Consider the following 27322-nt stretch of genomic DNA (forward strand, 5'->3'; position numbering starts at 1 on the left):
CAGATCACTGATCAAATTGCTCCTAATCTGTTCTTAGTATTAAAAGAAATACGACTTTTTATTATGATTATTATTTCAGTCTTGATTCCAATCTGCCATCTAGGTTACCTCGACCAGCCCAAGATGTCAGAAGTGTTTACTGTGAGCATGATTTATACAAATGGACGGTTTTGGGACATGGATCATGGGACTTATTTTAAATCTCCCCTATTATCCATGTATCCTTAATGACGACGCTAAACAAACACTTTCTTCCTTTTTTTTGAGCTCATGATTAATAGTGCACCGCTCGGTGTGAACCTGCTTCCCTTTGTCAGGCTAATGCGAAGCTTTGAGCTCTTTTCATAATGATAATGTCCTCCATTGGGCCGAGCTTATCCAATGTATGTCAAGCATACATGACTGAAATCTTGAGCTGCTGCGGAGTAACTGGCAGCAAATACGAGGCTTTTGTTGAATATCCTAATGACCTTGTCACACGGTCAATATTGATCCTCTGAAAATCTGCAATACCAAAGGATGTCCTGTTTTACCAGATTAATCAAATCCAATGGAACTGACGTCCTCGTGGACTGTTTGTTCACCTGTGTGGGCAATATTGAGGATTCGAGCAAAACGTTTATGAATTTCAAGAGCTCGAAATGATCTTGTTTAGAGTCCGAGTGGGTGTGTGGAGCAAAAAAAAAAAAAAAAAAAGGGAAAAGGAAATGGACAGCTTATGTTATTCAGAACAATAAATGCAGAATCTGCCACACAACAACGGCTTCGTTTGTTTATGTGTCACAAGTGACTGCAACCCGCTAAAAATGGCATCTGCTTTTGAGGTAAATCTGAAAGCACCGTCAAACCCGTTTGTGACGATTAAATAATGGAGATACATCCTACCTATTGCCACAACGGACAGCCTGTCGTTTTGAGTTTTTTTTTTTTTTTTTTTTTTGGTCTAAGAAGGAATGAGATTAAATTGGTTTCTTATTTAAAAAGATGTTTACTTGTCCTGTATAGGGAAAGAGAAATGAGATTTAAACTATACATTTAATTAACCAGGAAATCCCTCAAACGCATTTATTTAGGGTTTATTTTTACATGAACATATACATCTTTGAGTTTAGAATGTTAGTAAATTATAGGAACACGCTGTATTTTTGTAGCATAGACTGTAAAAAATGTGTTGCAATCTGTCTCTGCTCCTACACGTTTTGATGTTGAAAATGAAACCCTAAAGTTTAGGTGACTTTTTGACATATTTACTTGTTTGTAGATAATATGTAGAATAATAAATCATTCATGTTCAAGTAAATAAGTAACAGAATTCATTATAGAAAATCACTTTATTTTTATGTTAACCACAATTCACATATTAACCCAGTATATTTTTAATAAATCTTTGTTCCACTTTTCAGCATCAGAGATCAAGGTTACCATAGCCTGCATAGTTTTACAGTAAGATGCTGTAGCAAATGCAGTAGCTAAAATATTTTTTCATTAATTAATGTTGACTAATAGACTTGTTGTAAGTGTGACCAAATGTATTAATACATTTCATGTCATTTCATGATAATACTCAGAAATATCTCTGACCCAAGAATGAAATTTATGGAGCAATATCAGTCTCAAAAATAATACATTTGGAAAATTTAATGTATACATCCACAACACAAATCACATTAACACACAATGTACAATGCAAAAATACACAAGTCCAATTGGTTATTTCAAAACATGATTTGTGAATACACAAATCCAATTCGTAAGTTTAAAACACGATTTAAAAAATACACATTCAATTCATAATTTCACCCCCCCCCCCCCCAAAAAAAAATACACAAATCAAATTTGTAATTTTAAAACACAATTCAAAAAATGCACGAATCCAATTCATAATATCACCCCCCCCCAAAAAAAATACACAAATCAAATTTGTAATTTCACAACACAATTCAAAAAATGCACAAATCCAATTCATAATTTCCAAACATGATTCATAAAATACACAAATCTAATTCCTAATTTCAAATCACGATACAAAAATACAAATTCAATTGGTAATTTCAAAACACGATTCGTGAATACAAAAAATCCAATTCGTAAGTTCTTAACAGGCTTTGTTAATACACAAATCCAATTTGTAATTTTTAAAACACAATTCAAAAATACACAAATCCAATTCTTAAATTGCAAAACACAATTCAAAAATACACAAATCCAAGTTCAAAACACGATTCGTAAATACACAAATCCTATTCGTAAACTCAAAACATGATCCATAAATAAACGAATCCAATTCGTAAGTTCAAAACACGATCCATAAATACACTATTTTTTTTAATTTGCGATCAGTAAGTAAAGAGTTGGGGTTGGGGGGGGGGGGGTATGGGGGTCACGGCAGCAGGCCAGATTGACCATCAGGCCACCAGGAAATGTCCCGGTGCTCCCTATTGCCAGTCCGCCCCTGAAAATGTGTGTGTCTTGATAACTCCTGCGATCCAGTGTGTCTCTAGATAAGTGAACGCGTGACAACACAAATCCAATTCGTAATTTCAAAACACGATTTATAAATACACAAATTCAGTTCGTAATTTCAAAAAACGACTATTAAATAGGTGACGCGGTGGCGCAGTAGGTAGTGCTTTTGCCTCACAGCAATAAGGTCGTTGGTTCGAGCCTTGTCTGGGTCAGTTGGCATTTCTGTGTGGAGTTTGCATGTTCTCCCTGCGTTTGCGTGGGTTTCCTCCGTGTGCTCCGGTTTCCCCCACAGTCCAAAGACATGCGGTAAAGGTGAATTGGGTTGGCCAAATTGTCCGTAGTGGGTGAGTGTGAAAGAGTGTGTATGGATGTTACCCAGAGATGGATTGCAGCTGGAAGGGCATTCCCTGCATAAAACATATGCTGAATAAGTTGGCGGTTCATTCTGCTGTGGGGACCCCAGATTAATAAAGGAACTAAGTCAAAAAGAAAATGAATGAATGAAGGAATATTAAATACACAAATACAACTGGTAATTTCAAAACATGATTGTTAAATACACAAGAACAATTCATAAGTTTAAAACACGATTCATAAATACACAGATCCAATTCATAAGTTCAAACCACAATTCTTGAGTGTATTGTAAATAAATGCATGTATGTTTTGATAACTTCTGTCATCCAGTGCATCTCTTTAGTGTAAGCATAACAACACAAATCCAATTCGTAATTTCAAAGCACGATTATTAAATACACAAATACAATACATAAGTTAAAAACACGATTCGTGAGTGTTTTGTAAATAAATAAGTGTTTGTTTTGATAACTTCTGCGAACCACAGCATTTTTTTTAGAAGAGTGAAAGTGTGACAACACAAATCCCGTTTGTAATTTCAAAACACGATTCGTAAATACATAAATCCAATTCATTTAGCGAAAATATTTATTTTTACGATATTTATGAATTGCGAATTGTGTGTTGTATTTATGAGTTGTGTTTTGCATTTACAATTTGGATTTTGTAAATTTTGAGTTGTGCATTAATTTTATTTTGTAAATGTATTATTTTTGAGACTGATCTGGCTCCATAAAAATCCTGGTTTTTATTTGTAGTATTCCTAGAAAGCTTATTGTATATTTCTAGTCAAGCTTGAAAATAAATGTTAAAATATGGGTGAAATACGGAACAAAATATAGATCATGCTAAATATATATATATATATGTATATATTTGTGCTTTAAATGATTGCACATTTACAATCTTAGAAAGACAGTAAAAGGTATAAATAATAAAATTACAATGAATTAGTATTTTGGATTTTTTTTTTTTTTTTGCAAAAAATGCTTCTCCTTTCTGGTCACTACAGATACATTTGCTTTCACATAAAATAAAACACATAGTCATATCCCTTATCAAATGTGCATTACTGAAACTGAAAAACACGTCTTTTATTTGTTTGATATTGTGGCAAAACTTGAGGTCTCAATGCAAATCATAGATCCCAATAACACCAACATTCACCTGTAAACTTTTAGCATTACATTATATTGCTGTTTAATTCACACAGCGCTCACAAAACCACTCGCACGCCTGCATTTCCCCTATGCTAATCAGACGAAATAGGAAGAAGTGCCTCCGAATGCAGAACCACAAAGATGTTTATCTCGCTTTCGGCACTTCACACCCAAAAATAATGTGCAGGTAGGACCAGGAGAGCAGGAAGTGGACTGTCATTTTTTGTCGGAATGTTTTTTTGCAATCTGGGGCATCAAGCTCCTCTTCCTGTTCCTGGAGGAATAAAGCCCACATTTTAATGATGCTCATCCTCTGCTTGTTCACTGCTGGAAACCTGTCGTGTACCAAAGAGGCACCTCAAGGGTCAGTCAGCGGTACTTCTAACATTCATTCACAACAGTTATTAAAGAATGGATTTTGTGTAAAGCTTATTGTTAATTCTGAACCCTTCACGTCTTTCCTTCAGCTTTCATCAGTTGTCAACAGGAATCTCGGCGTCTGAGTTTCAGTAGAGGACGTAAACGTGTGGAAAGTGTGAGCGCAGAGCACCTGAAGCATACGGGAGGATCTGGATGATCTGAGATGTGAATCACGGTGCTGAACGACCGGTTTTGATGAGTAAGTGAGGTAAATTCTGAAAGGGGAAAACTGGTCTGTGTCATGCTTGGGTTAAGTTTAGTTACAGTTTCCTCTAGCAAAAATGAAAAATGACGTAAAAGACGTCATGGTCTCTGATGAAACGACTTCATGAAGGTTTACAGACGGACGCATCAAAACAAGTTTTAGCAACTAGCAAGCCATTTATAGCAACATTTCAACACTGTTCTATATTTAGAGCGCTAGACAATTGTAGTGAATCTTCATTGCTTCAACAACAGCAGTTTTGAAACCTTTAGCAGACTTTTTTTTCGATGCTCAATGTGTCTAGAGTGCTTAAGATACACATTATTTATCTCTTGTTGGTTAAAACATTTGTGATAGGACAGAATGTGAAAAATAAATAAATAAATTGATGTTGTGCAACTGTGCCAACTACCACAATATGAATGAACTGTATACTCGTATGCCAGCTAACCCCACTCCCACTCACCCCTGGCATCAGCATTTATTGCAGGCTTCCAAATTTTAAATCAAAATTCATAAATGGATAATCCTGGTCCTGGCTTCTGATTGCAGTATGTGTGTGTGTGTGTTTGTGTGTGTGTGTGATGTGTCTAAAAGCAATCTTAAGAGGGGACTGTACACAATAAAACATAGACTTCAGTTACTTATATACTTTTTGTGTCTAGTGATTTTGAATTGGATTCCTATTTTCAATTTATTTAAGGATGGAGAGGTTATTTGTATCGTGTTTTGATTAATCAGTTTATTGTCCACATAAATGTTTCAAATTAAACCAAAACGGTTATTTTTCGATGCATACACTGTTAAATGATTTTTTTTATTCTGTAAATCAAATAAAGATTGCAAAGCAATGTTTTACAAGAAAGAAATACTTAACTTTCTACTTTGGATTTAGTATGCTACTTGTAATTTCTTTGTGATTATTCTGGTTTTGTGCAGCAGGGGTTAAATATTTCCTCCAAAACGAGTTCTTGTGTTGGTCACTTTGCGAATAAAATAAGATATTTTCTTAATACTTTAATGATTTTTGGCATAAAATAAATTTTTATATTTTTGACTCCTTTAAATTATTGGCCTTTCCCACAAATATACCAGTCCATCATAAGACTGGTGTTACGCTGCTGGGTCAAAAGCGTTGTCCTAAACGAGTTCTTGTGTTGGTCATTTTGGCAATAAAATAAGTTCAAAATGTAACATTAGATCAGATATGACATTAGATGTAACATCTCAGATCTGTGTTCTGGATTTCTTTGATCAGTAATAGCCTACATCCTTAATACTTTACTTTGTCTTTAAAATAAAGATTAAAACATGTTTCTTTTTGCAGTGATGCCACAGAAGAGTTTGTGTGTTTGTTTTGTTTCCCTAAAGAACTTTGCAGTCAAAAAATTCTTAGTGTGAAAAAAAATATTATTATTATAAAGCTATTTCTGAGTGAAAACTGTTTGGGATCAGTGGTTCCACGAAGACATGAATTGACTAAATCCATTCCTTACACACATAAAGCTATTTAAATTGAAAACAAGCTCTTCATTAAAAACAAAAACATTCTTAAGTTATTTTAACAAATGTGTTTTTTCAAAGTTTTTGAGGTTATTTTATGAGATTCACTTTTAAAAATATTTATTTGTTATGGTCTTTACTACAATCATTGAATTCAGTAAGAAACTTGAAGCCTTTTCAATGCACAAATGCTTTGTACAATACAAAATGCCTTTATATTTTTTACACTAAGAATTAAAAAAAAAGTTCTCTAAAGAAACAAAACAAACACACAAACTCTTTTGTGGCATCACTGCAAAAAAAGAAAAAAAAAGAAAAAGAAAACATGTTTTGGTCTTTATTTTAAAGAAAAAGTAAAGTATTAAGGATGTAGGCTATTAGGGATCAAAGAAATCCAGAACCCCAAAACACAGATCTGAGATGTTACAACTAATGTCTTATTTGTTCTAATGTGACATTTTGAACTCATTTTATTCCCAAAATTACCAACACAAGAACTCGTTTTGGAGAAAATGTTTGACCCTGCAGCGCAACAGTCATATGTTGGACTGGTATATTTGTGAGAAAAGCCAATGAATTGAAGGATCAAAATTAGAAATATTAATTTAACGCCAAAAATCATTACAATATTAAGGAATGATCTTATGCCTTTTGTAAATTTTCTACTGTAAATATATAAATGCACTGTAAACGATTTCTTGTTAAATTAACAGTAAGTTACTGGCAACAATTATCCAGTAGCTGCTGTATTTCATAAAACAGTAGCATTACTGTATTACTAATTACTTTAGTATTAGAATTACTGTAAAATGTAATACATCATTTTACTGTTTTCTTTTTATACTGTAACACCAATTACAGTAGTGATACACATACTGCAAAACTGAAAACAGTATTTTACTGTACATTTTTACCATGCAGAACTACGGTATTTTAACGTTACTTTCATTATTACTGTATAGTATTTTACAGTTATTAAATGTTATTTTATTGTATTTAACAGTGCTACTTTATAATAAGCAAAAAAGGTTCAAAAATTGCACAATTGTTATTTTAACTGTTCAAGAAATACAAGAAAAATAAAGAAACTGAAACTTTAACTTCACAATAAAAGTTTATTGTGTAAACCCTACTGAAACAGTAGCAATTATTCAATATAACACAGCAACAGAACACTAATGAAAAATTGATCAGTAAAACCAGTCAACAATTAATGCATCAAAAAGTATTACAATTTTAAAAACAGATGAAAATATTGCTACAAGACACGAAATGATAAAGGCCAAATGATGTTGTGGAAAAGGGACAGTGAAAAAGGGCAGGAGCACTTCTGATGATCCTGCAAAAACGACAAGCAAATCAATCACTGGAGTAAAAACTAATCATGCCTCAAATTATTTCATTCATTCAGAAACCAAACACCGCACTGCTGTTTTATATATATAAAACACTGTTTTTTATCGTTTTTGTTGGCAAAATACAGATTGTTGTCTATTTACAATTACACTAACGTTAATGGGGAAAAGATCAGTCAAGTCAACACTAGTCAAGTGTCCACACAGGTATGTAAAAAATAAAGTCTCATCTTAACTTAATGTCTGACTCTGTATAGCATGAATATCTGATTCCATGACCACACTAGCGCTTCCACGAATTTAAGAGGGGTGAACACAGTTCATTCTGACCTTAAGAGGCTACATATTAAAAATAAATAAATAAAATAATTAATTTAACGTGACTAATGTTAATGAAGTACTTTTAGGCTTTTAACATGTGAAAATCTACTTCTAACTTACAGACAAGATTACGTTAGAGAACATGAAAGCCATGGGTGATTTAAAAAATAATAATGCTAATGATAAGTTACTGACATTTGGTTCGCATAAAACAAAGTAATCACTAAGCATTCATTTTTGGCAAAATCTGCCGAAAGGCACAGCAACACGATCAAATGTGTTAAAGTTGAGCAAAGAAATGAAGAGTAGTCAAGCAGTCTTTTTCATGAAATGTTTGTGATAATATTTTGCGGTCAATTCGTATTACTGTATTTCAATATGCAGTGATGGCATGTCAGTGAGACAAATAAATATTATTACACCTCTCCAGTGACATTTCCTCAAATTAAATCATCATAACGTTACTGTGCACAGCATCAGTAAAACGTTAAGAATAATTTAAATACCAAATTTTAAAACAGTCACTGCTGATTACAAACTAACATTAAAGATAGGCTTACAGAAATCCTGAATGCATGATAATATGAAGATTTATTACTCACTGATGTCGAAGCACTTCGTCAGAGATGTAGACAGGACAGAATATGTGCCATCAAATGAGCTTTTGTGCAGTCTTTGTTGGACATCAAGGTAGTATGTTCACCCACACTGTAAAAAAAAAAAATCTGTTATTTTACATGTTTTTTTCCCAGAAGCTAGGGTAATAGAGTCATTTGGTTAAGTGGTTTAAACTTATTTTATTTATTAAATACTTGCTTACCCATATATAGATGTAAAAGTAACCAAAATAAATAATTCATTAAAATGTGTGGGATACTAAGCATGTTTGGTCAACAGAGAGAAGTAAACATTTACTTTAAGCATTGATCCTAATGAATCTATTTCTGAACTACATCCAACCTCACCTCTGAAACAGCATTTTTGAGCATTTAGATCAGGGGTGCTCAACCCTGTTCCTGGAGATCTACCTTTCCGCAGAGCTTACCTGCAACCTTGATCAAGAACACCTGTCTTTATTTACCAAGTGCTCCTTCAGATACTATTTAGTTTGTTTAGTTGCGTTTGATCAGGGTTGGAGCTAAACTCTGCAGAAAGGTCGATCTCCAGGAACAGGGTTGAGCACCAATGTTTAAGACAATAAAAAATAAGACATCTAGATGATATTTTATATTCAATCATTTGTGAAATTTAAATGACTTATATTCAGTATATACATAACATAAAATTAGAATAAGAATAAAAAAAAATAATACTCTATGCCAAATAAAATACTTCAGATCTAAATAAAGCAGGTGTTTTTACCTAAAGGTTCCTTTCCTCCAGTTAGTTTAGTTGCAGATCCCTCCACATCTGTGCTTTATTTGGTTCTTGACTTAAGAGTAACTGGTGTCACATTCCAGGTCCTTCACAATCTGAGCTAGAAAGACAATATGGCAAAAGACAAGACACATTTAAATAAGTCTCAGAATAAAATATTTAAAAGGATAGTTTACTTTTCTGCCACCATTACTACATGTGTTTTAAATCCATTTAAATTTCTGTTGAACACTAAAGCAGATATTTTGAAGAATGTTAGAAACCAGAAACTATTGACATCCATATTTGAACAAAATTTCTTTAAAAAAAAATATAAGTTTGTGTTCAATGGAACAAAAAAAAAATCTAACTATTTTGAAACAAGTGGAGGATGCCAAAGATGCCAATATTTTCATTTTTGGGTGAACTGTCCCTTCAATTCAAGTGTCACGCATTACTCATAAAAACTGATGTATCGCTTGAGGAAAACTAAATCAAGTACCTCCTGTGAGCAAGCAGAATCATTATGCCATTGTATTCAGCCAACTGAACCAGCCGAGGCTCGAACCAGCAACCTTCTTGCTGTGAGGTGACAGCACTACCTACTGTGCCACTGCGTCGCTACTGGAAGAAGAAGAAAAAGAGGTTGTACATGAAACTCCTCACAACAAATCTGTGAACAACTTGACATTTCAAAATCTAATCAAAATGAGGAAGACATCAACATTACCTTGAATAATCAAGTGAGGAGAGATTGGTAGCATCAGTTTTTCAGCATCAATTGCTGTAGTTGCAAAAAAGATAAATATAATAAGAGTAAAATAAGACTTAACATTTAATAATCTAAATCTATGGTACAACCATACAAATCTGTATGGGGTTCAAATAAATTTGTATACAAATCATTCCCTACACCTGAACACCAAAAATAAAATGTACAATTAATGACACAATAACGTTATACAATAAGCTCATTAACCAGTGAGAAATAGACAATTAATATGTATTATGTTAATATTAACGTTAGCTTAAAAGACATCAACTGAATTTTATTATCAGCTCAATTTAATAAAACAGTTAGACTTGTTTCATTGTGAGTTTAGTTTGAATAACTAACTTACAGTTTACAAATTTAACCATAATGATAACTTGGTCATAATGACCACATGAAGACCAGAGCTTACCTTAACGTTAGACGTTTAACTTTTCATGGTGACTTTGCCTTCATCTCAGTGTTGTGCTGAAATAGAGAATTCATTAATGCAGTTAACCCAAAGTAAAAGTTACGTTTTTTTTCAGGTAACTTAACGTTACTATGGTCAAAAACTCACTCAAGATAAACTCACTGTAATTACCTTATCTAATACCTTGCAAACACTACAAACACGGTCTGGCGTCGAATAACGTGACATAAGTACCTAACTTACAGTACAACTAAAGTAACTTGGTTAATTATTTTAAATTACACACACACACTACACGGAAATATACACAAAACAATCCTTTAACGAACAGAATTTGACTTTTAAACACTTACCGAGGATGAATTCACTGGAAGAAAAGGCGACAGGTGGATTTCAAATTAGAAGAGCCGTTGCTTGCCTGGTGAAGGTCGAATCGAGTCGGCTCGGCTTTATGAATCGGCTCCTTAGAACAGTAAAGAGTCGAATCCGCCTAAAACCGATTCCTTTTTGTATATTATTGTAAGACACAACAATGAACCATTACTATTTCGTTATACTGCTCGGCCACACACATTTATACACATATTGCCGAATGTGCTTGTGAACACGTGTGTTAAAATAATTCCCGAGCAAACGGTTCAATCCGATTCGGTGTCGTTTGTGTGCTGAACCGAACCAGTGCAAACGTGATATTGATAAAATAGTAATATTGTTTTTTTCTTCTCACTTTACCAGCGAAAATATTACATATATCTGACTTTAACAATAAGAATAAGGTTCGCTTGAAGTGTTTTGAGAATTAATATTTTTTTCTCCCTGAGTTCATTTCACACCAACAAGCAAATATAATGGCGGATGAGAAAAGCCAGATCATATCATAAATATTGCGTTTAATATGTCACGAAATGAAGTTTTAACAGTTTTTCATGCGAGAATGTAGTTCTTCCAAACTCAAATCTGTGGTTTGTTTTTAGATATCATGTCTAATTTTAAGTGTGCTTTGCCGATAGGGGAGATTCTGACCTCCAGGGGTTGACGGCGCTCCATCACTCATGTATCCGGCAAACCTCATGCTTTAATCGGCCTAGACATTACTGAGACATGCCCTGTCTTCGATGACTAGATAATAAATGTGTTATGAAATAAAGTTTTAACCGTTTTTCATGCGAGAATGTAGTTGTTTTAAACTCAATTCTGTGGTTTATTTATTAAGATAGTGCGTATTTTAAAATGTTGTTTTGAAAATGCGGAGATATGTGACCTCTACGGTGGCCAATATGGGCGCCCAATATTCTTGAATCCGTCTAAAGCAGGTTGGTCACTCTGACATTTAAGCTGACTTTGAAATCATTTTGTGTGTTTAACAGTCTTTGGTTACGTGAATCAATTTATTTTTGTTCCAATTTACGTTTTGGTTTAGCACAAAGTTATGTTTATTAAATATTATTTAATATTTCCATGTTGCCTTATAAAGTGCACCCAAAAATGGAAAACCAGGGGACAGTTTAATGCACTGAACAGTCTGAAGAAACTGGTTAGGTTATTTACTTCACAAAATAATTTGTCTAAAAATAAATAAACATAATAATCATAATATATAGTGTGTGTGCAGTTGTTCTTGGTCATTTGCAGTACTGTATTTAGATGCACAGTAACGGATTTTTCTCCAAAATTCATTATACAATCTACAGTAACATACTGTTAACCATGTTCACAGTATAGAAAAGTTGAAAATACATTATTTTACTGTGAAAACAACAATATATACAGTAACACACTGTGCACAGCTTATACAGTAAAAAACTGTTGAGAAATGCAGTATAATACTGTGAAAACAACAGAAATCGTTTACAGTGTGTGTTTTCTTTTATTATGAATTGCTAAAAATGTCATTTGTTCAACTTTTTCTGAGCTCCTCCAGATGTTCAAATAGTTGCATCTCTGTCAAATATTGTTGTAATCCACTAAACAATACGTACAGTGTTTATTTATTCAGCTTTTAGGTGGTGTAAAAATGTCATAAAAATACTTCTTTGGTTTTGTGATCCAGGGTCACATTTGTTCTTAGAAGAGAAAGTGCTGAACTGAAGAGCCAAGAGCTTTATTCTGTAAAATGTATAGGCCTAAACCAGAAAAATACATAGTATTTTTAAAAAGCATTTAAATTATTGCACAATTTCTATCGGTTGTTCAGTAAAAAAAAAAACCTGTGAATTGACTGATAACAGTCAAAAGCTTTACCCGTCACCTAAATAACGCGTCACGAAAACAAACCCAACCAACAGCCATAATGACGTGATTTAGTAGTAAAGCTGTTGAAATATTTTTGTCACCTCTGTTTTTTTCTTTTCTTCTGTCGTTGGTCTCAGGTTGCAGTCAAGGAGGAGCTGAAATCCTCCCGTGGGCCTGTGCTGGAAGCTGCTCCTCACATATAAAGCGCTTCCCAATGCCGGAGGAAACAGTGAATCACAGAGGGAGAGTCGAGCACCACACTCTCATCTCTCTCACTGAGCTCTTCAACCACCAGCTGCTCACTCAAACCCATCTTTTATTATTGCGCTTTTGACATTACTTTTCATTCAGAACCGAAAGAAAAACTATAGGTCGCCTCTGCGCCCGAGAAACAAAGTTTGAGTCAAAAGGAAGCCTAAGTTTTGACAGCGCACATGGCGGCTCTGATAAGTGCGTATTCGTCCTGGCCGGAGAGCTTTGAGTGCTCTGCGGGAAACGCGGACGTACCTGACGGACACACCTCTCACAGAGCTCCCGCGGACAAGGTGTCGGAGCCGCGCATCAGGAGACCCATGAACGCCTTCATGGTGTGGGCCAAAGATGAGCGCAAGAGACTCGCAGTGCAGAACCCAGACCTCCACAATGCGGAGCTCAGCAAGATGCTTGGTAAGATTTTAACGTTGTGTTTTCTTTAATTATTAGTAATAATAGTGATGATGATGATAATAATAATAATAATTAATAATTGTTATAATGTTATTAATGTTAAGGGCAAGTTTTGTAAGACTTTAATCTTCCGTTACACAGCGCTTTCACTTTGTGCTTCGTAATTAAAGATTAAAATTAAATAAAATGTACAAATATTTTTTGTTTTGGAAGATTGAGTGGAATGATTTTTTTAAGCTACCTAAAATGAATATAACGTAAAAGAATGATGGAATAAATCTAAAGTAAGGATTGTTTTGTTTTTGGAATAAGAGCACGTAGGCTATACGATATTTCCTACTTTAAAAATTAAATACATAAAATGATAATAAGTAAAATACATTTTAAACACGTTTTTATACAGTTTAGAAATGCTATCATTATTTAAACTACACTTAAAACAGCAATACATAAAGATATCTAAATTAAACACATAAAACATTTTAAATCTATTTTAATTTCAATTCTAAATATATTTTCAATAAATCTGATCTCCATGTTTATATGACAATAAACTTAAATAAAACACTAAAACGTAAAAATCAAATCACTAATAAGAATATTTTAAATGACACTTTTTACATGAATGATTTCAGTTTTTTTCATTTCTACGTCTTATTTTACTAAAAATTATTTAATTAATATAATTAACATAATGAATAAACTCAAATATAAACTAATGCCACGTCACAAATATTGAACATTGAAAAAGTTTTTAAAACTATATGAAAAATACACATTTTACAACTATAACATATTTTGTAAATAATATATTTTACAACTATAATATTTCATACTAACTGATCATTATTTTTTATGTTTATTTAAACATATTCACAAAATAAAAATTTAATTCAATTTTGTTTTAAACTGCAGAATAAACACACTCTAAATGCAGCTTTGTAACTCCGTAATTACCGTGTAATTGTTTTAGTTCTGGAAATTGAATAATTTGTACTCAGTCAATCACCAAATCAAACTTTAACACAAATATAATTAAGTTTAACATGTATGTTTTTTTTTTCTTTCCAACAGGAAAGTCATGGAAAGCTTTAACTCCTCCGCAAAAGAGGCCATATGTGGAGGAAGCCGAGCGTCTGCGGGTGCAGCACATGCAGGACTACCCCAATTATAAATACCGTCCACGCAGGAAGAAGCAGCTAAAGCGCATCTGCAAACGTGTGGACCCAGGCTTCCTCCTGACCACCCTCGGCCCCGACCAAAACTCCCTTCCGGATCCTAGAGGCTGCTGTCACCCGCTTGATAAAGATGACGAGAGCGGCGTGAGTGGTGGCTTTGGCTCTCCCGGCGCTGCTTTACCTGGCGTCAGGGTCTTCAGAGATCCTGCGAGCTCCAACAGCAGCTTCGATACGTACCCGTACGGCTTGCCCACTCCACCTGAGATGTCCCCTCTGGACGCAGTGGATCATGAACACCAGTCCTACTACTCATCCTCCAGTTCAGTCTCCACCAGCTCCTGCTCGTCCTCCAACTCTTGCCCAGAAGACAGACGTCCCACACCGGCACACATGAGCAGTCCACCCCCTTACCATCCCGATTACTCCCAGCAGGCAGCTTTGCACTCACATTTGGGCCACATCCCGATGTCCCACCAAGCAAGTGGGGCGACTCTTATCGCTGGCCCTCCGCTGTCATATTATAGCCCTTCGTTCCCCCAGGTTCATATCCATCACCAGGGGCACCTGGGGCAGCTTTCACCTCCTCCAGAACAGGGGCACCTAGAGGGTCTGGACCAGCTGAGCCAGGCTGAATTGCTGGGTGAAGTGGACCGGGATGAGTTCGACCAGTACCTAAATTCCACTAGTTATCACCCTGAGCAGGGTGGGATGACAGTGACTGGACACATCCAGGTAACGCCGGCTTCCGTTTGCTCCAGCAGCGCTACAGAAACCAGTCTCATTTCTGTACTGGCTGATGCCACGGCAGCCTACTACAACAACTACAGCATTTCATAAACGCCAAAACAGAGACAATTGTCACAGACAGAGACTGTGGGCTCATCATGGGTCAGCAATATGACTGGCAGGTAAAAGGGGGGTTGTGTAGCAAGTGGAAAAAAGAAGCTACAGGAAGTCAAAGGACACCTCAGGGATGCATAGATAAAAAAAACTGAAGTTCATTCCCATCTTTGTTTCCAAAAGGAGAACGGAAGTTAAAGAATGAATAAAAAAACAAAAAAAAACTGACAAACATAGAAATGCCCTCATATCTTGCCACAAAAGCATGTACATATGCTATAAAGCTTATTTATATATCAAATTGCTTTGCATTAAAGCTTATTGTATTGCTTTGTTTTCCAGTCCAGATATATTCAGTTGTTGATGTTTTTAAAAACCTCAATTGTTTTACCTCAAGAATTATTTAAGTGAGGCTGGTCTCTTCCAATGTAGGACATGATTTCGAAGGACAACCTTTTGTTTTCCCTTTACATTCATTTCAACAAAATTATGTGTATACTCATAAACATTTACAAGAACAATAATAATGAATACTATTGTATGCCAGTTTTAGGTTTGCCTTATTAATTTAATTCAAATAAAATTTTTCAGTTGATACATTTGGCATTCTTGCTTTTGATATCCACACAGAGCGGATGAGTACTGCTCAATATTTCTCTCAGTTTAGCCGGTTTCGGTGACGAGGACTTGGATTTTCAGATTTCATGATGAATTTCATTGTGTTTACCCATATAAATACAGCACAGTCATTCTGTCTGTCAGGATTTGAGAAACAAAATGTTAGTTTATTTTGTAATGTGTATTAAAATGAATGTTTTGAGGTCCCACCTGAATTAGATGCCGCTAAATAAAAACACAATATAAAGATGAAATGACTCTTGCTTTTGGAATTGATAGGTAGATTTATTATTACTTCCTTTTCGACTCTCTTCTAATAGCTATCTATATCTGATGTTTCATTATTATTAATCCATTTGTCAGTTTCATTATTAATATTCATGAGTACAAATATTGCTTCAAGAAAAGTCTTGTTCACATTTTAAAAAACAAATCGATATTTTTGTTATTAGGGTGTATATAATCTGCTTTATATGAGGTTTTGTAATTTAAAAAATGTAAATATTTACAGCTAAAACTTTTCCTATTGTAGTATTGAATGTCTGTGGTCCTTTCAAGAGGCTGACCTCAAAACATTTTTTATTTTTTTTTGTGTTGTGCGTGGCTGGTTGTCACCATAACCACTGGCGGTATCCACCCTGTGTTCCCAGTTTGCTATCAGCAACACCCATTATGCACTCAGTTTCACTCCTCCGCGGATCAGAGGATTAGTGTAAAACAGGCTCTGCTGTTTTTCTCCCCGCCTCCATCTCCATAGGCCTTTTGTTTCCCCCAGTCTTATTCTGGGTGCGTGTCTTAAGCAGAGCACTGGAACTCCCCTCCTACCCTATACCTTCGCCCCCCTCTGCTGCCTGTCCTATCTTGCTGATGCAGACTTTCATAATCTCTGCGAAATAAATAAATACACCTCGTCCCCGTCAACTGTTTTACACGTTCATCGTTTTTATTTTTCTCCCTCTGTCTCTCTTTTCAAATTCCTCCTCTTTTCTGATAAAAGGAATCTGAAGTGGGGGAAAGAGGGAGGCAGTGGCGGGCGTTTGACAAATCCTGGAGTCTGGCTTGGTCTTCCTGCGTTTTTTGGGAACGGTTGAGTCGTGTTTCTTGTAAAGAGGATGTGGCGGAGAAGCAGTGTTTCCTGCCTGATAAGAGTAAAGCCTCTCTCCGTCAGGATGTTTGGGCCCCGGCCGGTCCCCGCATTAAAAGAGCCCATGGCGAGGGAAAGGGAACCTGCTGTTCGTTTTAGCAGGGAGGAAACATGGCCCTCGTTGATTAATATCTCACGCCGTGTTTTTTTAGGGCTTCGATTTGACCCTCCTCTGGTTCGGCCACACACCGGCTCAGCACAGATTTTCTTAATCTGTCTCTGTCACTGGCTCCGAAGACAAGTGCTGCTTGCTCTTGGTTATGATGTGAGTTGAGTCGACGCATTCGTTTTTATGAAACGTTTCAAGGCACATTCATCTTTTGTGAGTCCAATTTCTTTTCACAAGCGAGCTGTTATTAACGGCATTTGACTCAATGTTTAAGGGCCCCCAGGCCGAGGCCTGAATTGTGGCTTTTGACCCAGACACCTATAAAATCAGTGGGCCCAAATCCACCTATTCAACTGGCCTTGGGGAAGGGCATTGTGTAATGCTGAGCCACACACAATATGACATCAATAAGTATGTTTATATACATTTGAAACATTTGATTTTATTCCAACTGAAGCAATAATTTGTCTGCTGTTGACCTCGTCTTTGTCACTGCGCGCTTGCTCTAAAAGTCAGAGGTGTTGTGCAACATCATTAGCAAATATTCAAATCCTCATCAAACATAGGCCTTTTTAGTTATATAAACTTGTTGACTAAGAGATTTAATGCAGGATAAAAATATTTTTTTGTTGACTATATAATAATATTCTGCCATACCATGATAGGTATTTATTTATTACATCATACCATATCACCCACTAAATTTGGTGTGGGCTTATGCAGGCCTGTAGCCAAAGAGGTTCTAGTGGTTCTGAAGATCCTCCCCTCACTGACAAAGGTCCCGAATTTGTGCCATACATGAGATCATTTGTCCGATTTTGACTGTTATGCCATCATAAATAGTGAAAATAAACTATGGAAAAAGGCTTTATCACCAAGCAGAATCCTCTGTTGGCTTCAGTGTGACTTCAGTTAATCAGTTTTGGCTGATGCTAACAAATATTTATATCCAACATCCAGCTATGCAAGAAAGCATACAATCAGACGTAGGTGAAGTTACTGTATTGGTTTTTTAAATAGAGAAAACATTTAACAGGTAAGTTTTATTATAATCTTGGACCTTATTCTTGAAACAAAAAAGAAAAAAGAAAAAAGAGTGAAGCACAAAGCAGGACTATATTTAAATTTATTTGTTTACTATTTTGGCTATTATTGTTATCAATGGATTTTCAAAAGTCCTTTTTAAAAAGAGATTACATTATTTACTATATTATAATCATTATTCAAATGTTTTTTTATTCAAATGGCCAAATTGTGAGTGAGGACAGTTGAATGTGCTGGCGAGTTTTTTATTTGACAAAATAATTAATAATAATAATAATAATAATAATAATAAATGACAATAGGCAACAGTTTTTAATTTCACATGTTAACAGATTTAGTAATGTAGTACATTTGTATTTTACAAATAAGCTTTTTTTTTCACATTTCTTTATTCTAAACCTTTAGGAAATAATTTTGGAACATCAAAAAGTGTAGTTATGATGACCATCCGACCAGCTAATCCAGCTAAAAAAATTGCTTAAAATGTCACTAAAATTCAGTATTTAAACCTCATTGTTAATTTAAAAGTGAGGCATATAACATTAAAAAAGTTCACTTTTTGAGTAAAAAGAACCACCGCTTTCACCAGGCTGGCGTGCGGGCCTGCTTATGTACAGCCTATCAAAAATTCAGGCATATATAGATCAAGAATCATTTGATGAAATCAAAAGACTCTGATCACAGGGTGCTTGTTTGTGATTAGTTTTTGTAATCACTTTCAGTGATTTTACCCGTAAGAAAGCAAGAGTTTTTTTTACTTATCTAAAATATAATAAAAATTACATGATCACCTATGTTTAAAAATATGTATATTTTAAGAAGGCCAGCTTGTTGTTAAATGTTTACTTGTATCTGTTTTGCTGAACAACCAACATTATTTCACCTTTGTGAAATAGCCTATTTTTATACAAAATGTAGGCAATAAAGTATTAATATAAACGCACTTGCATTGCTTTCTATAGAAAATATATTTGTAGCCTATACAGAATTTGTAAACTAATTTGATGCAGACACCAAAACGGGACTCCTTTTTTACTCTTAATTAGGATAGGGCAACAGTTTCAAAACTGCTGGTTTTATTATAAATTTAATTTTATTATTATGTAAATTTCACATACATAAATCCAAGTTTTCCAAAAGCAAACCTCTCTTCATGGTGTTAGAAAAAGAGATTCAAATGTATATAAAAGTGATTTCCAAGTCTCAAAATAGAAAAGCAATTAAAACAATTAATATATGCTCCTCCTTTAACATTTTTACATAAAATGTTTGTATATATGCATTTCCTGTGAAAAAAAAGTGCATTACTAACTCTTGTAAATCACTAAAATTATAAAATGTGCGAAACATATTTGTATGTAATTTGATAATTATGTACCCTCTCCTCTGTTTTTTTTTTCTTTTTTTTCTTTTTTTCTCTTCTTTGTTTTTTTCACTTATTTCATTCTTGTTAAGAAATGTAAAGTGATTGTATTGTATAACAAAACAACTGTAACTGTACATGCTGGTTCTTGTTAATTTAAAAAAAAAAAAAAAAAAAAAAAAAAACTTACTGGATTCTATTTTACAATGAATTAAAACAAACGAAAGAAAGGGGTAAATAATAATAATAATAATAATAATAATAATAATAATAATAATAAATAATAATAATAATAATAATAATACAATTTATAAGACAAAATACATTTTACCCTAAATTGTGTTTATCACATCAATTGTTTACAATTATATTGAGCTCGAACATTGTGTTTATATGTTTATATGTTTATATGTGTTTCTCAATATTCAATAAATTAATAATAAAACTAAAAAAAAAAAAAAAAAAAAAAAAAAAAAAAAAAAAAAAAACTAAAAGAAAAATTACACAGATAAAAAATAAGTCTCTTCAGTAAATTGGTCACTTACCGGTCTAGAATGAGTCAACTTCACAAAGTTTCTCAGAGGAAACGTGCTGACTGTGCTGATTATTAAAATGACTCATGTGATTCATGGATGATATAACCGATTCGTTTGAAATCCTCAGAGAAATGACAGAAGAGCACGTTTTTCTCACGTAAAACAGTGACGTAGCTAATGCAGTAGAAAATACTATCTACCAAGCAATATTTTACAGGACACATTACCCCAGATTTGAACAAGACATTTTAAAGAGCCGTTTAGGTAAGTGTATTTGTTTATTCTTTTAGCTAAAACATAGTCGTGCTTTTCGCTAAGATAGCTAACGTTACAATGGCCTACTGGACATTTTACAAATCGTTTAGTAACATTTCACGGGACTCTTCATTGAAAATAAGAATGAGTTAATATGAGCACCGTTTATAATAGATGAGATGTAACGTTATCTACGTTAATTCTCAGAAAAACGTCAGTTGTTTATCTTAGTGGAGTTAAGGTAACATTACAGCATTTTGATTATATTTACTTTGTTGTGCTATAGAGTGTAGCTTGGTTACTGAACAAATTTGTCCGAACCTCTAAACCATGATAATAAGACATAAAAAAGAGTTTTATCATATAGCATTTAGTCACTTTTGGTATTGGGCATATTTTAAAATATCATAGTTTAACTGCATTTCTCTGGATGCATTAGCTGCATTAAAATACCCACAGGTCTTGTGATTTATGGAATATCATAGAATTTAAAAATATTTTCTATATATTGAAAGTCAGGGAATATTACAGTATCTACAGTATTTAAAGTCCAAGTCATGGAATATCAGGGATTTTTGTTAGTCATTTAAAAATTGACTTCCCATTTATCACATTTAACCAAAATTTGTTTTTTCCCAAAATAAATACATTTTTTTTTAAATAACATTGTTAGGCTATTTTTCCATTGCCATTTAATGTTTTCACCATTTGTCAACAGGCAATCAATGCAGTCACCAGGTGGTATCTGTTAAAAGGCTGTCTTCGGCTGCGTTTTTTTTGCTCAATGCTCAACCAGTCCCTCCTGAATGTAGTGGAAAAATGTCTTGTTATTGCAGCCTAAGATGACAGATTTTCTGTTGATTTTCTCAATATGTGTGGCATTTCTTGTGTTGTTTTGCTGAGAAAATGTACACCTATTTACTCATGCTATTTCATTAATTTTTTGTAATGAACCATTGCCCTCAGTAGTTTTTATAAAGGGAGAAATTGTTTAAAGCTTACCCTGCTGAAAAATCCAGCTTAAACCAGCCTAGGCTGGTTGGCTGGTTTTAGCTGGTCGACCAGGCTGGTTTTAGAGGTGTTTTGCCCACTTCCAGGCTGGTTTCCAGCCATTTCCAGCCTGGTTTTAGCTGGTCAGGCTGGAAAATGACCTGCTAAATCCAGCTAAAACCAGCTTGACCAGCCTAGCCAGGCTGGGAGCCCAGCCAAAACCAGCTATGTCCATCTTAAACCAGGCTGGTCAAGCTGGTTTTAGCTGGATTTAGCTGGTCATTTTCCAGCCTGATCAGCTAAAACCAGGCTGGAAATGGCTGGAAACCAGCCTGGAAGTGGCCAAAACCCCTCTAAAACCAGCCTGGTCGACCAGCTAAAACCAGCCAACCAGCCTAGGCTGGTTTAAGCTGGATTTTTTAGCAGGGTACTGATACATGAAAACCATATATTTCAACAACATCAATACACAAACAATGTCAAATTTTCAAATTTTAGTGATCAACACAACGCCCTGTGTTTTATTAAATATGCTTGTGCAATGCAGTGTGATGATGTCACATTGCTGCATCATGTTTCGAGGTGTCACACAAGATGACCACTTTCAATACGCAAATATACTGTTATTTAATCCACTCACCGTCCACTTTATTAAGTACACCTAATTAGTGCTGGGTTGGACCCCCTTTTTGTCTTCAAAACTGTCTTAATCCTTCATGGCATAGATTCATCATGGTACTGGAAATATTCTTCAGAGATTTTGGTCCATATTGACGTGATAGCATCACACAACAGCAGATTTGTTGGCTGCACATCCATGATGCGACTCTCCTGTTCTACCACATCCCATAAGTGCTTTATTGGATTGAGATCTGATGACTGTGGATGCCATTTGAGTACAGTGAACTCATTGTCATGTTCAAGAAACCAGTCTGAGATGATTTGCGCTTTATGACATGGCGCGTTATACTGCTGGATGTAGCCGTCATAAGATGAGTACACTGTGGTCATAAAGTCATGGACATGGTCAGTAACAATACTCAGGTAGGCTGTGATGTTGACACGATGCTCAATTGAGCAAAGAAAATATTCCTCACACTATTACACCACCACCACCAGCCTGATCCGTTGATACGAGGCAGGATGGATCCATGGTTTCATGTTGTCGATGCCAAATTCTGACCTTACCATCGCAATGTCGCAGCAGAAATCAAGACTGATCAGACCAGGCAACATTCATCCAATCTTCTACTATCCAATTTTGGTCAGCCTGTGCCAATTTTAGCCTCAGTTTCCTCTTCTTAGCACACAGGAGTGGCACCCGGTGGGGTCTTCTGTTGCTGTAACTCATCCGCCTCAAGGTTCATCCTGTTGTGCGTTCAGAGATGCTCTTCTGCATATTTTGGTTGTAACAAGTGGTTATTTGAGTTTCTGTTGTCTTTCTATCAGCTTGAACCAGTCTGGCCATTCTCCTCTGACCTCTGGCATCAACAAGGCGTTTGTGCCCACAGAACTGCTGCTCACTGGATATTTTCTCTTTTTTGGACCATTCTCTGTAAACCCTAGATATGGTTGTGCGTGAAAATCCCAATAGATCAGCAGTTTCTGAAATACTCAGACCAGCCCATCTGGCACCAACAATCATTCCACGTTCAAAGTCTCTTAAACCACCTTTCTTCCCCATTCTGATGCTCTGTTTGAACTGCAGCAGATCGTCTTGACCATGCCTACATGCATTGAGTTGCTGCCATGTGATTGGTTGATTAGATATTTGTGTTAACGACAGTTGGACAGGTGTACCTAATAAAGTAGCCAGTGAGTGCATAAAACAATGCAGATGGCATGGAAGGAATTTGAACAGTGTCCTGTTTGGCCAAAACCTGCAGCAATTATAAAAATTGGCAAACTTCTATACGTTTTGTGTTAAATTTGGTGATCGCAGAATCTCAAAATTCTAGAGGGAATGCTTAACACAACTGCTTGTTTCTCTATTCATTACAGTTAATGGAAATTTAGCTTTTTAGTCAGTGAAAGTCAGGGAATTTGATATTGTTATACAAAAAAATTATACAAAAGTGAGAGTCAAGGGGAGGATTGACAATGTAGCATCATATCTGCTTTTATTGAGTGATCTTGATTGGAACTAGACAAATTTGAAAATATCATCCAATGTTTAAATACTGTATATCCAACGCAATCTCACGGCAATTCATAACTTTTTGATTTAGTGGCTAATTCGTATAAATTCGTACAATCTAATTCGTACAGTTTAGTACGATTTGCTCATCACCCAATCCGCTTGTTAAGAGGTGACTCATGTAATACTGTTTCCAGATCCAAGTCGCCATTCATTTGAGTTGAGAAATCATTCAATTATGATCTCTTTTTATTCATATCACACATTAAAATTAATTTTACATAAAGTCATAGTGTACACAACAATCTCTGGGCTTGTTGCATAACAAATACAAAATTTTTTACAATTTATAAAAAAAAATGAATCACTTTCTGGCCATCAGATATTAGGCATGGACATATATATTGCGATCATGATTTTCGAAAGTATTAAATCACTTTGTAAACGTTTATTATTACCATTTCATGAGTCTCCCTATTCAGTTGAATAGAGCGATTGGACCCGCAAGCCGCTTCGCCTGACGTCACACTTAACTAACGGATGACAGCTGGGGTTATGGGTGGGGTTGGGTGCCAAGCCTCTTTTTTAAAATCATACATTTTCGTACGACTGAACTTGTACGAATTAGCCACTAATCTGACAAAGCGTAAAATAGGTTTCCTTGTGAGATCAGGCTGGTATATCTGCCACAGTTTAGTCAAAAAAATTAAGTTTTTGTAATTGCATATGATTATTCTTTTCTGTAAAAAACCACATAGCATTTACTTGAGCAACGTGTAGCAATGATATGTTTATATTTTGCTTGACGCTTTAACTGCAAAGAAAATAAGTAAGTGTTGATAAGTATACAATGATCATGACAACATATGTTCTAAAGGTTTTTCTCTAGCATTTCTCATAAGCACTGCAGCTCATTGTAGTCAGAGTGGAGACCTTCAGGAAACCAGGGCAAACAATCAACTCATCTGCTACAATCTCTTCCTGTGTGAAACTTGAATAATTCTCCATGCTACACACTAAGAATACACTGCGCTCAGTGTCACCCACAGCATGGCCTCTATTTCCATGTTCCTTAAATAGGACAGAATACAATACTGTGCCTGAGAATTACATTCATTTGCAGAATGCTTTCATATGCCTAAAATTATGCATTAAATGAGCAAACAGTCAACTTGTTTAGTTTGGTAACTCGTTTGTTTGGTAGTGTCCATCAAACTTTTGTTATCACACTTACTACAGCATGACAAACTCTTTAAAAAATTAAATGTTTGACTTTACTTTGTCTCACTTTTAATAATCATACACACTTTATCAGAATTTACAGATTTTTTATTTATTTCTTAAGTTTCATTATTATGTTTTGTTCATTAAAATATTTTTAGGGTTGCAAACTTTGAACTTCTCAATTTTTATCTTGATAAATTTATCTGTAAAACCATCTAAAACATTGAATATTATTTTGAAATATGGAAGTAGGGCAAACTCTCTTTTATATCTATATATTTATAAAATATATTTATATTTTAAATGCAGTTGTTGCAGCAAAGGAAATACAACAAAGTTATTAAATGACATTTTGAAATATGACCAATAACAAACACTGGAAAAAGCAATTACTTATCTTTACTTTTAAAAAGAGAGTAAACTCATTGCTTTTAAAACAATTAGTTGACTTTACTTTGAAGAAGTGGGGAAATACGTTGCTTTTAAAACAATTGATTGACTATTTTTAAAAAGTTAATAAATGCAATGCTTTTAAAACAATTATTTGACTATTTTTAAAAAGTGATTAAATACATTGCTTTTAAAACAATTAATTGACTTTACTTTAAAAATTGAGTAAAATCGTTGCTTTTAAAATTAGTTGACTTTACTTTTAAAAAGTTAGTAAATCCGTTTGCTTTTAAAACAATTAATTGACTTTATTTAAAAAAGTGAGTAAACCTGTTGCTTTTAAAACAATTTATTGACTATTTTTTAAAAAAATTGTAAATATGTTGCTTTTTAGGCAAGGCAAGGCAAGGCAAGGCAAGTTTATTTATATAGCACATTTCATACACAGTGGCAATTCAAAGTGCTTTACATAAACAGGAATAAAAAAGACAAGTTTAGGAAAATAAAATGCAGACAATAAAAATTATTAAAAACAGATAAAAACAAATTAAAATGAGTTAAAATAGGTAATTGACTATTTTTAAAAAGTGAGTAAAAATGTTGCTTTTAAAACAATTAGTTGACTTTACATTTTAAAAAATAGTAAAACCGTTGCTTTTAAAACTATTAATTGATTTTATTTTAAAAATTGAGTAAAACCGTTGCTTTTAAAATAAGTAGTTGACTTTACTTTAAAAAAAGTGAGTAAATACGTTGCTTTAAAAACAATTAGTTGACTTTACTTTGAAAAAGTGAGTAAATACGTTGGTTTAAAACAATTAATTGACTTCATTTTTAAAAAAGTGAGTAAATAAGTTGCTTTTAAAACAGTTAGTTGACTTTACGTGAAAAAGTCAGCAAACCCGTTGCTTTTAAAACAATTACTTGACTTTAAAAAAAGTGAGTAAACCCGTTGCTTTAAAAACAATTACTTGACTTTACTTCAAAAAAGTGAGTAAACCCGTTGCTTTAAAAACAATTACTTGACTTTACTTCAAAAAAGTGAGTAAACCCGTTGCTTTTAAAAGAGTTAGTTGACTTTACCTCAAAAAAGTAAGTAAACTCATTGCTTTTAAGTCAGTTAAATGAGTTTACTTAAAAAAGTGAGTAAATCCATTGTATTTAAAATAATTAGTTGACTTTACTTTAAAAAAAGTAAGTAAACTCTAAACTCATTGCTTTAAAAACAATTAATTGACTATTTTGAAAAGTGCATAATCCGATTGCCTTAAAACTAATTAAATCAATTATGAAGTCTACTTAACAGTTCCAAGTTAAAATAGATTTACTTACTTTTTAAAATAAAGTAAACATGTTTTTTAAGGCAACGTTGCACTTCAATTATTTTTTTTTTAAGTATCTAATCACCTTTTACAATGAAGTTAATATAAATGAGTCACTGAACACTACATGGCATGTAGTTTAGTTTAAGTTAACAAATGTCCTCTTTTTAATGGTCTCTTCTTGTTGTTTCTCCCTGATTGCTGTCTGGATTGGCTCCATTCGGGAACGTGGATGTCAGGTAGTCTCAACTGTTTCCTGTTTCCCCAGCAGTGACGTCACGGCCGAATATGCAAGAGAGCGTTCGAGCACGCGCCATCTTCCTCACGGCGGGTATCTGATGGTGTGACACTGCGTGTGTACGACCTTGCTGAGCACATCTGGGTAAAGTATTAAGTGTCCTAAGGGAGAGGAGGTCATGCATATTGACGCCCCTGTCGGAGACACACTGGCTCAGGCTCTGATCGCGAGCCTGACTGGGTGTGGACACAAGCCACCTGATAATGTCAGCCCATATGCTAAAATGAGTGGGACAGTACATAATGTAGGCCACACTAAACAATTGCAGGAGTTTCAATATTCAGTAATAAAAAAAAATGCAGTAATTTAGGAAAATATTTGTGTAGCAAACAAAAAAATCTGAAAAATTTGTGACCCTGGACCACAAATAAGCAGTGTTGCGGCTAATGCATTACAAGTAACAAGAGAAATATAATAATGCTACTTTTTAAAGTAATATTAAATATTATAGTAACAAGTAAAGTAACGCATAATATAATTAAGTAATACTAATAATATTTTAATTACTTTTTAAAAAATTTATAATTTTTATATATTATTTATATATCATAAAAATATATTTTTAATTTATATTATTTATAATATATTTATATATTATAAAATATACAAATTAATGTATAATTTTTATATTTTTATAATGATATATTTA

General features: G+C 34.2%; 2 protein-coding genes and 1 long non-coding RNA gene across 4 annotated transcripts in view; 2 read left to right on the forward strand and 1 right to left on the reverse strand.

The window, feature by feature from the left end:
• Positions 1–7206: 7206 nt before the first annotated feature.
• On the reverse strand, positions 7207–11390 carry LOC103909310 (uncharacterized). Of its 2 annotated transcripts, XR_015518318.1 has the most exons (8): positions 11351–11390; positions 10681–10817; positions 10328–10383; positions 9874–9927; positions 9646–9767; positions 9150–9264; positions 8390–8495; positions 7207–7450 (listed from the first exon to the last, which is right to left on the reverse strand). It is a non-coding gene; the product is annotated as an uncharacterized LOC103909310 (long non-coding RNA). The 2 variants fall into 2 exon arrangements; XR_015518319.1 differs by lacking the exons at positions 9874–9927; positions 10328–10383; positions 10681–10817; positions 11351–11390 and having other exon boundaries at positions 9150–9308; positions 9602–9766.
• A 1422-nt stretch (positions 11391–12812) lies between these two features.
• sox7 (SRY-box transcription factor 7) lies at positions 12813–16110 on the forward strand. The gene is given in 2 exon segments (NM_001080750.2): positions 12813–13225; positions 14300–16110. Coding segments are annotated over 2 exon segments (1173 nt in total). The 5' UTR covers positions 12813–12993; the 3' UTR covers positions 15241–16110.
• A 4032-nt stretch (positions 16111–20142) lies between these two features.
• Positions 20143–27322, forward strand: part of rp1l1b (rp1 like 1b) — a 68530-nt gene continuing 61350 nt past the window's right edge. Inside the window, exons 1-2 of the mRNA XM_087298097.1 lie at positions 20143–20321; positions 26615–26757. The gene's annotated coding sequence lies outside the window, so the exon portion shown is untranslated. The remainder of the gene's footprint in view (positions 20322–26614; positions 26758–27322) is intronic.

The sequence above is a fragment of the Danio rerio genome, chromosome 20, assembly GCF_052040795.2.
Source record: "Danio rerio strain M-AB ecotype USA chromosome 20, GRCz13ab, whole genome shotgun sequence".
Classification (NCBI taxonomy): Eukaryota; Metazoa; Chordata; class Actinopteri; order Cypriniformes; family Danionidae; genus Danio; species Danio rerio.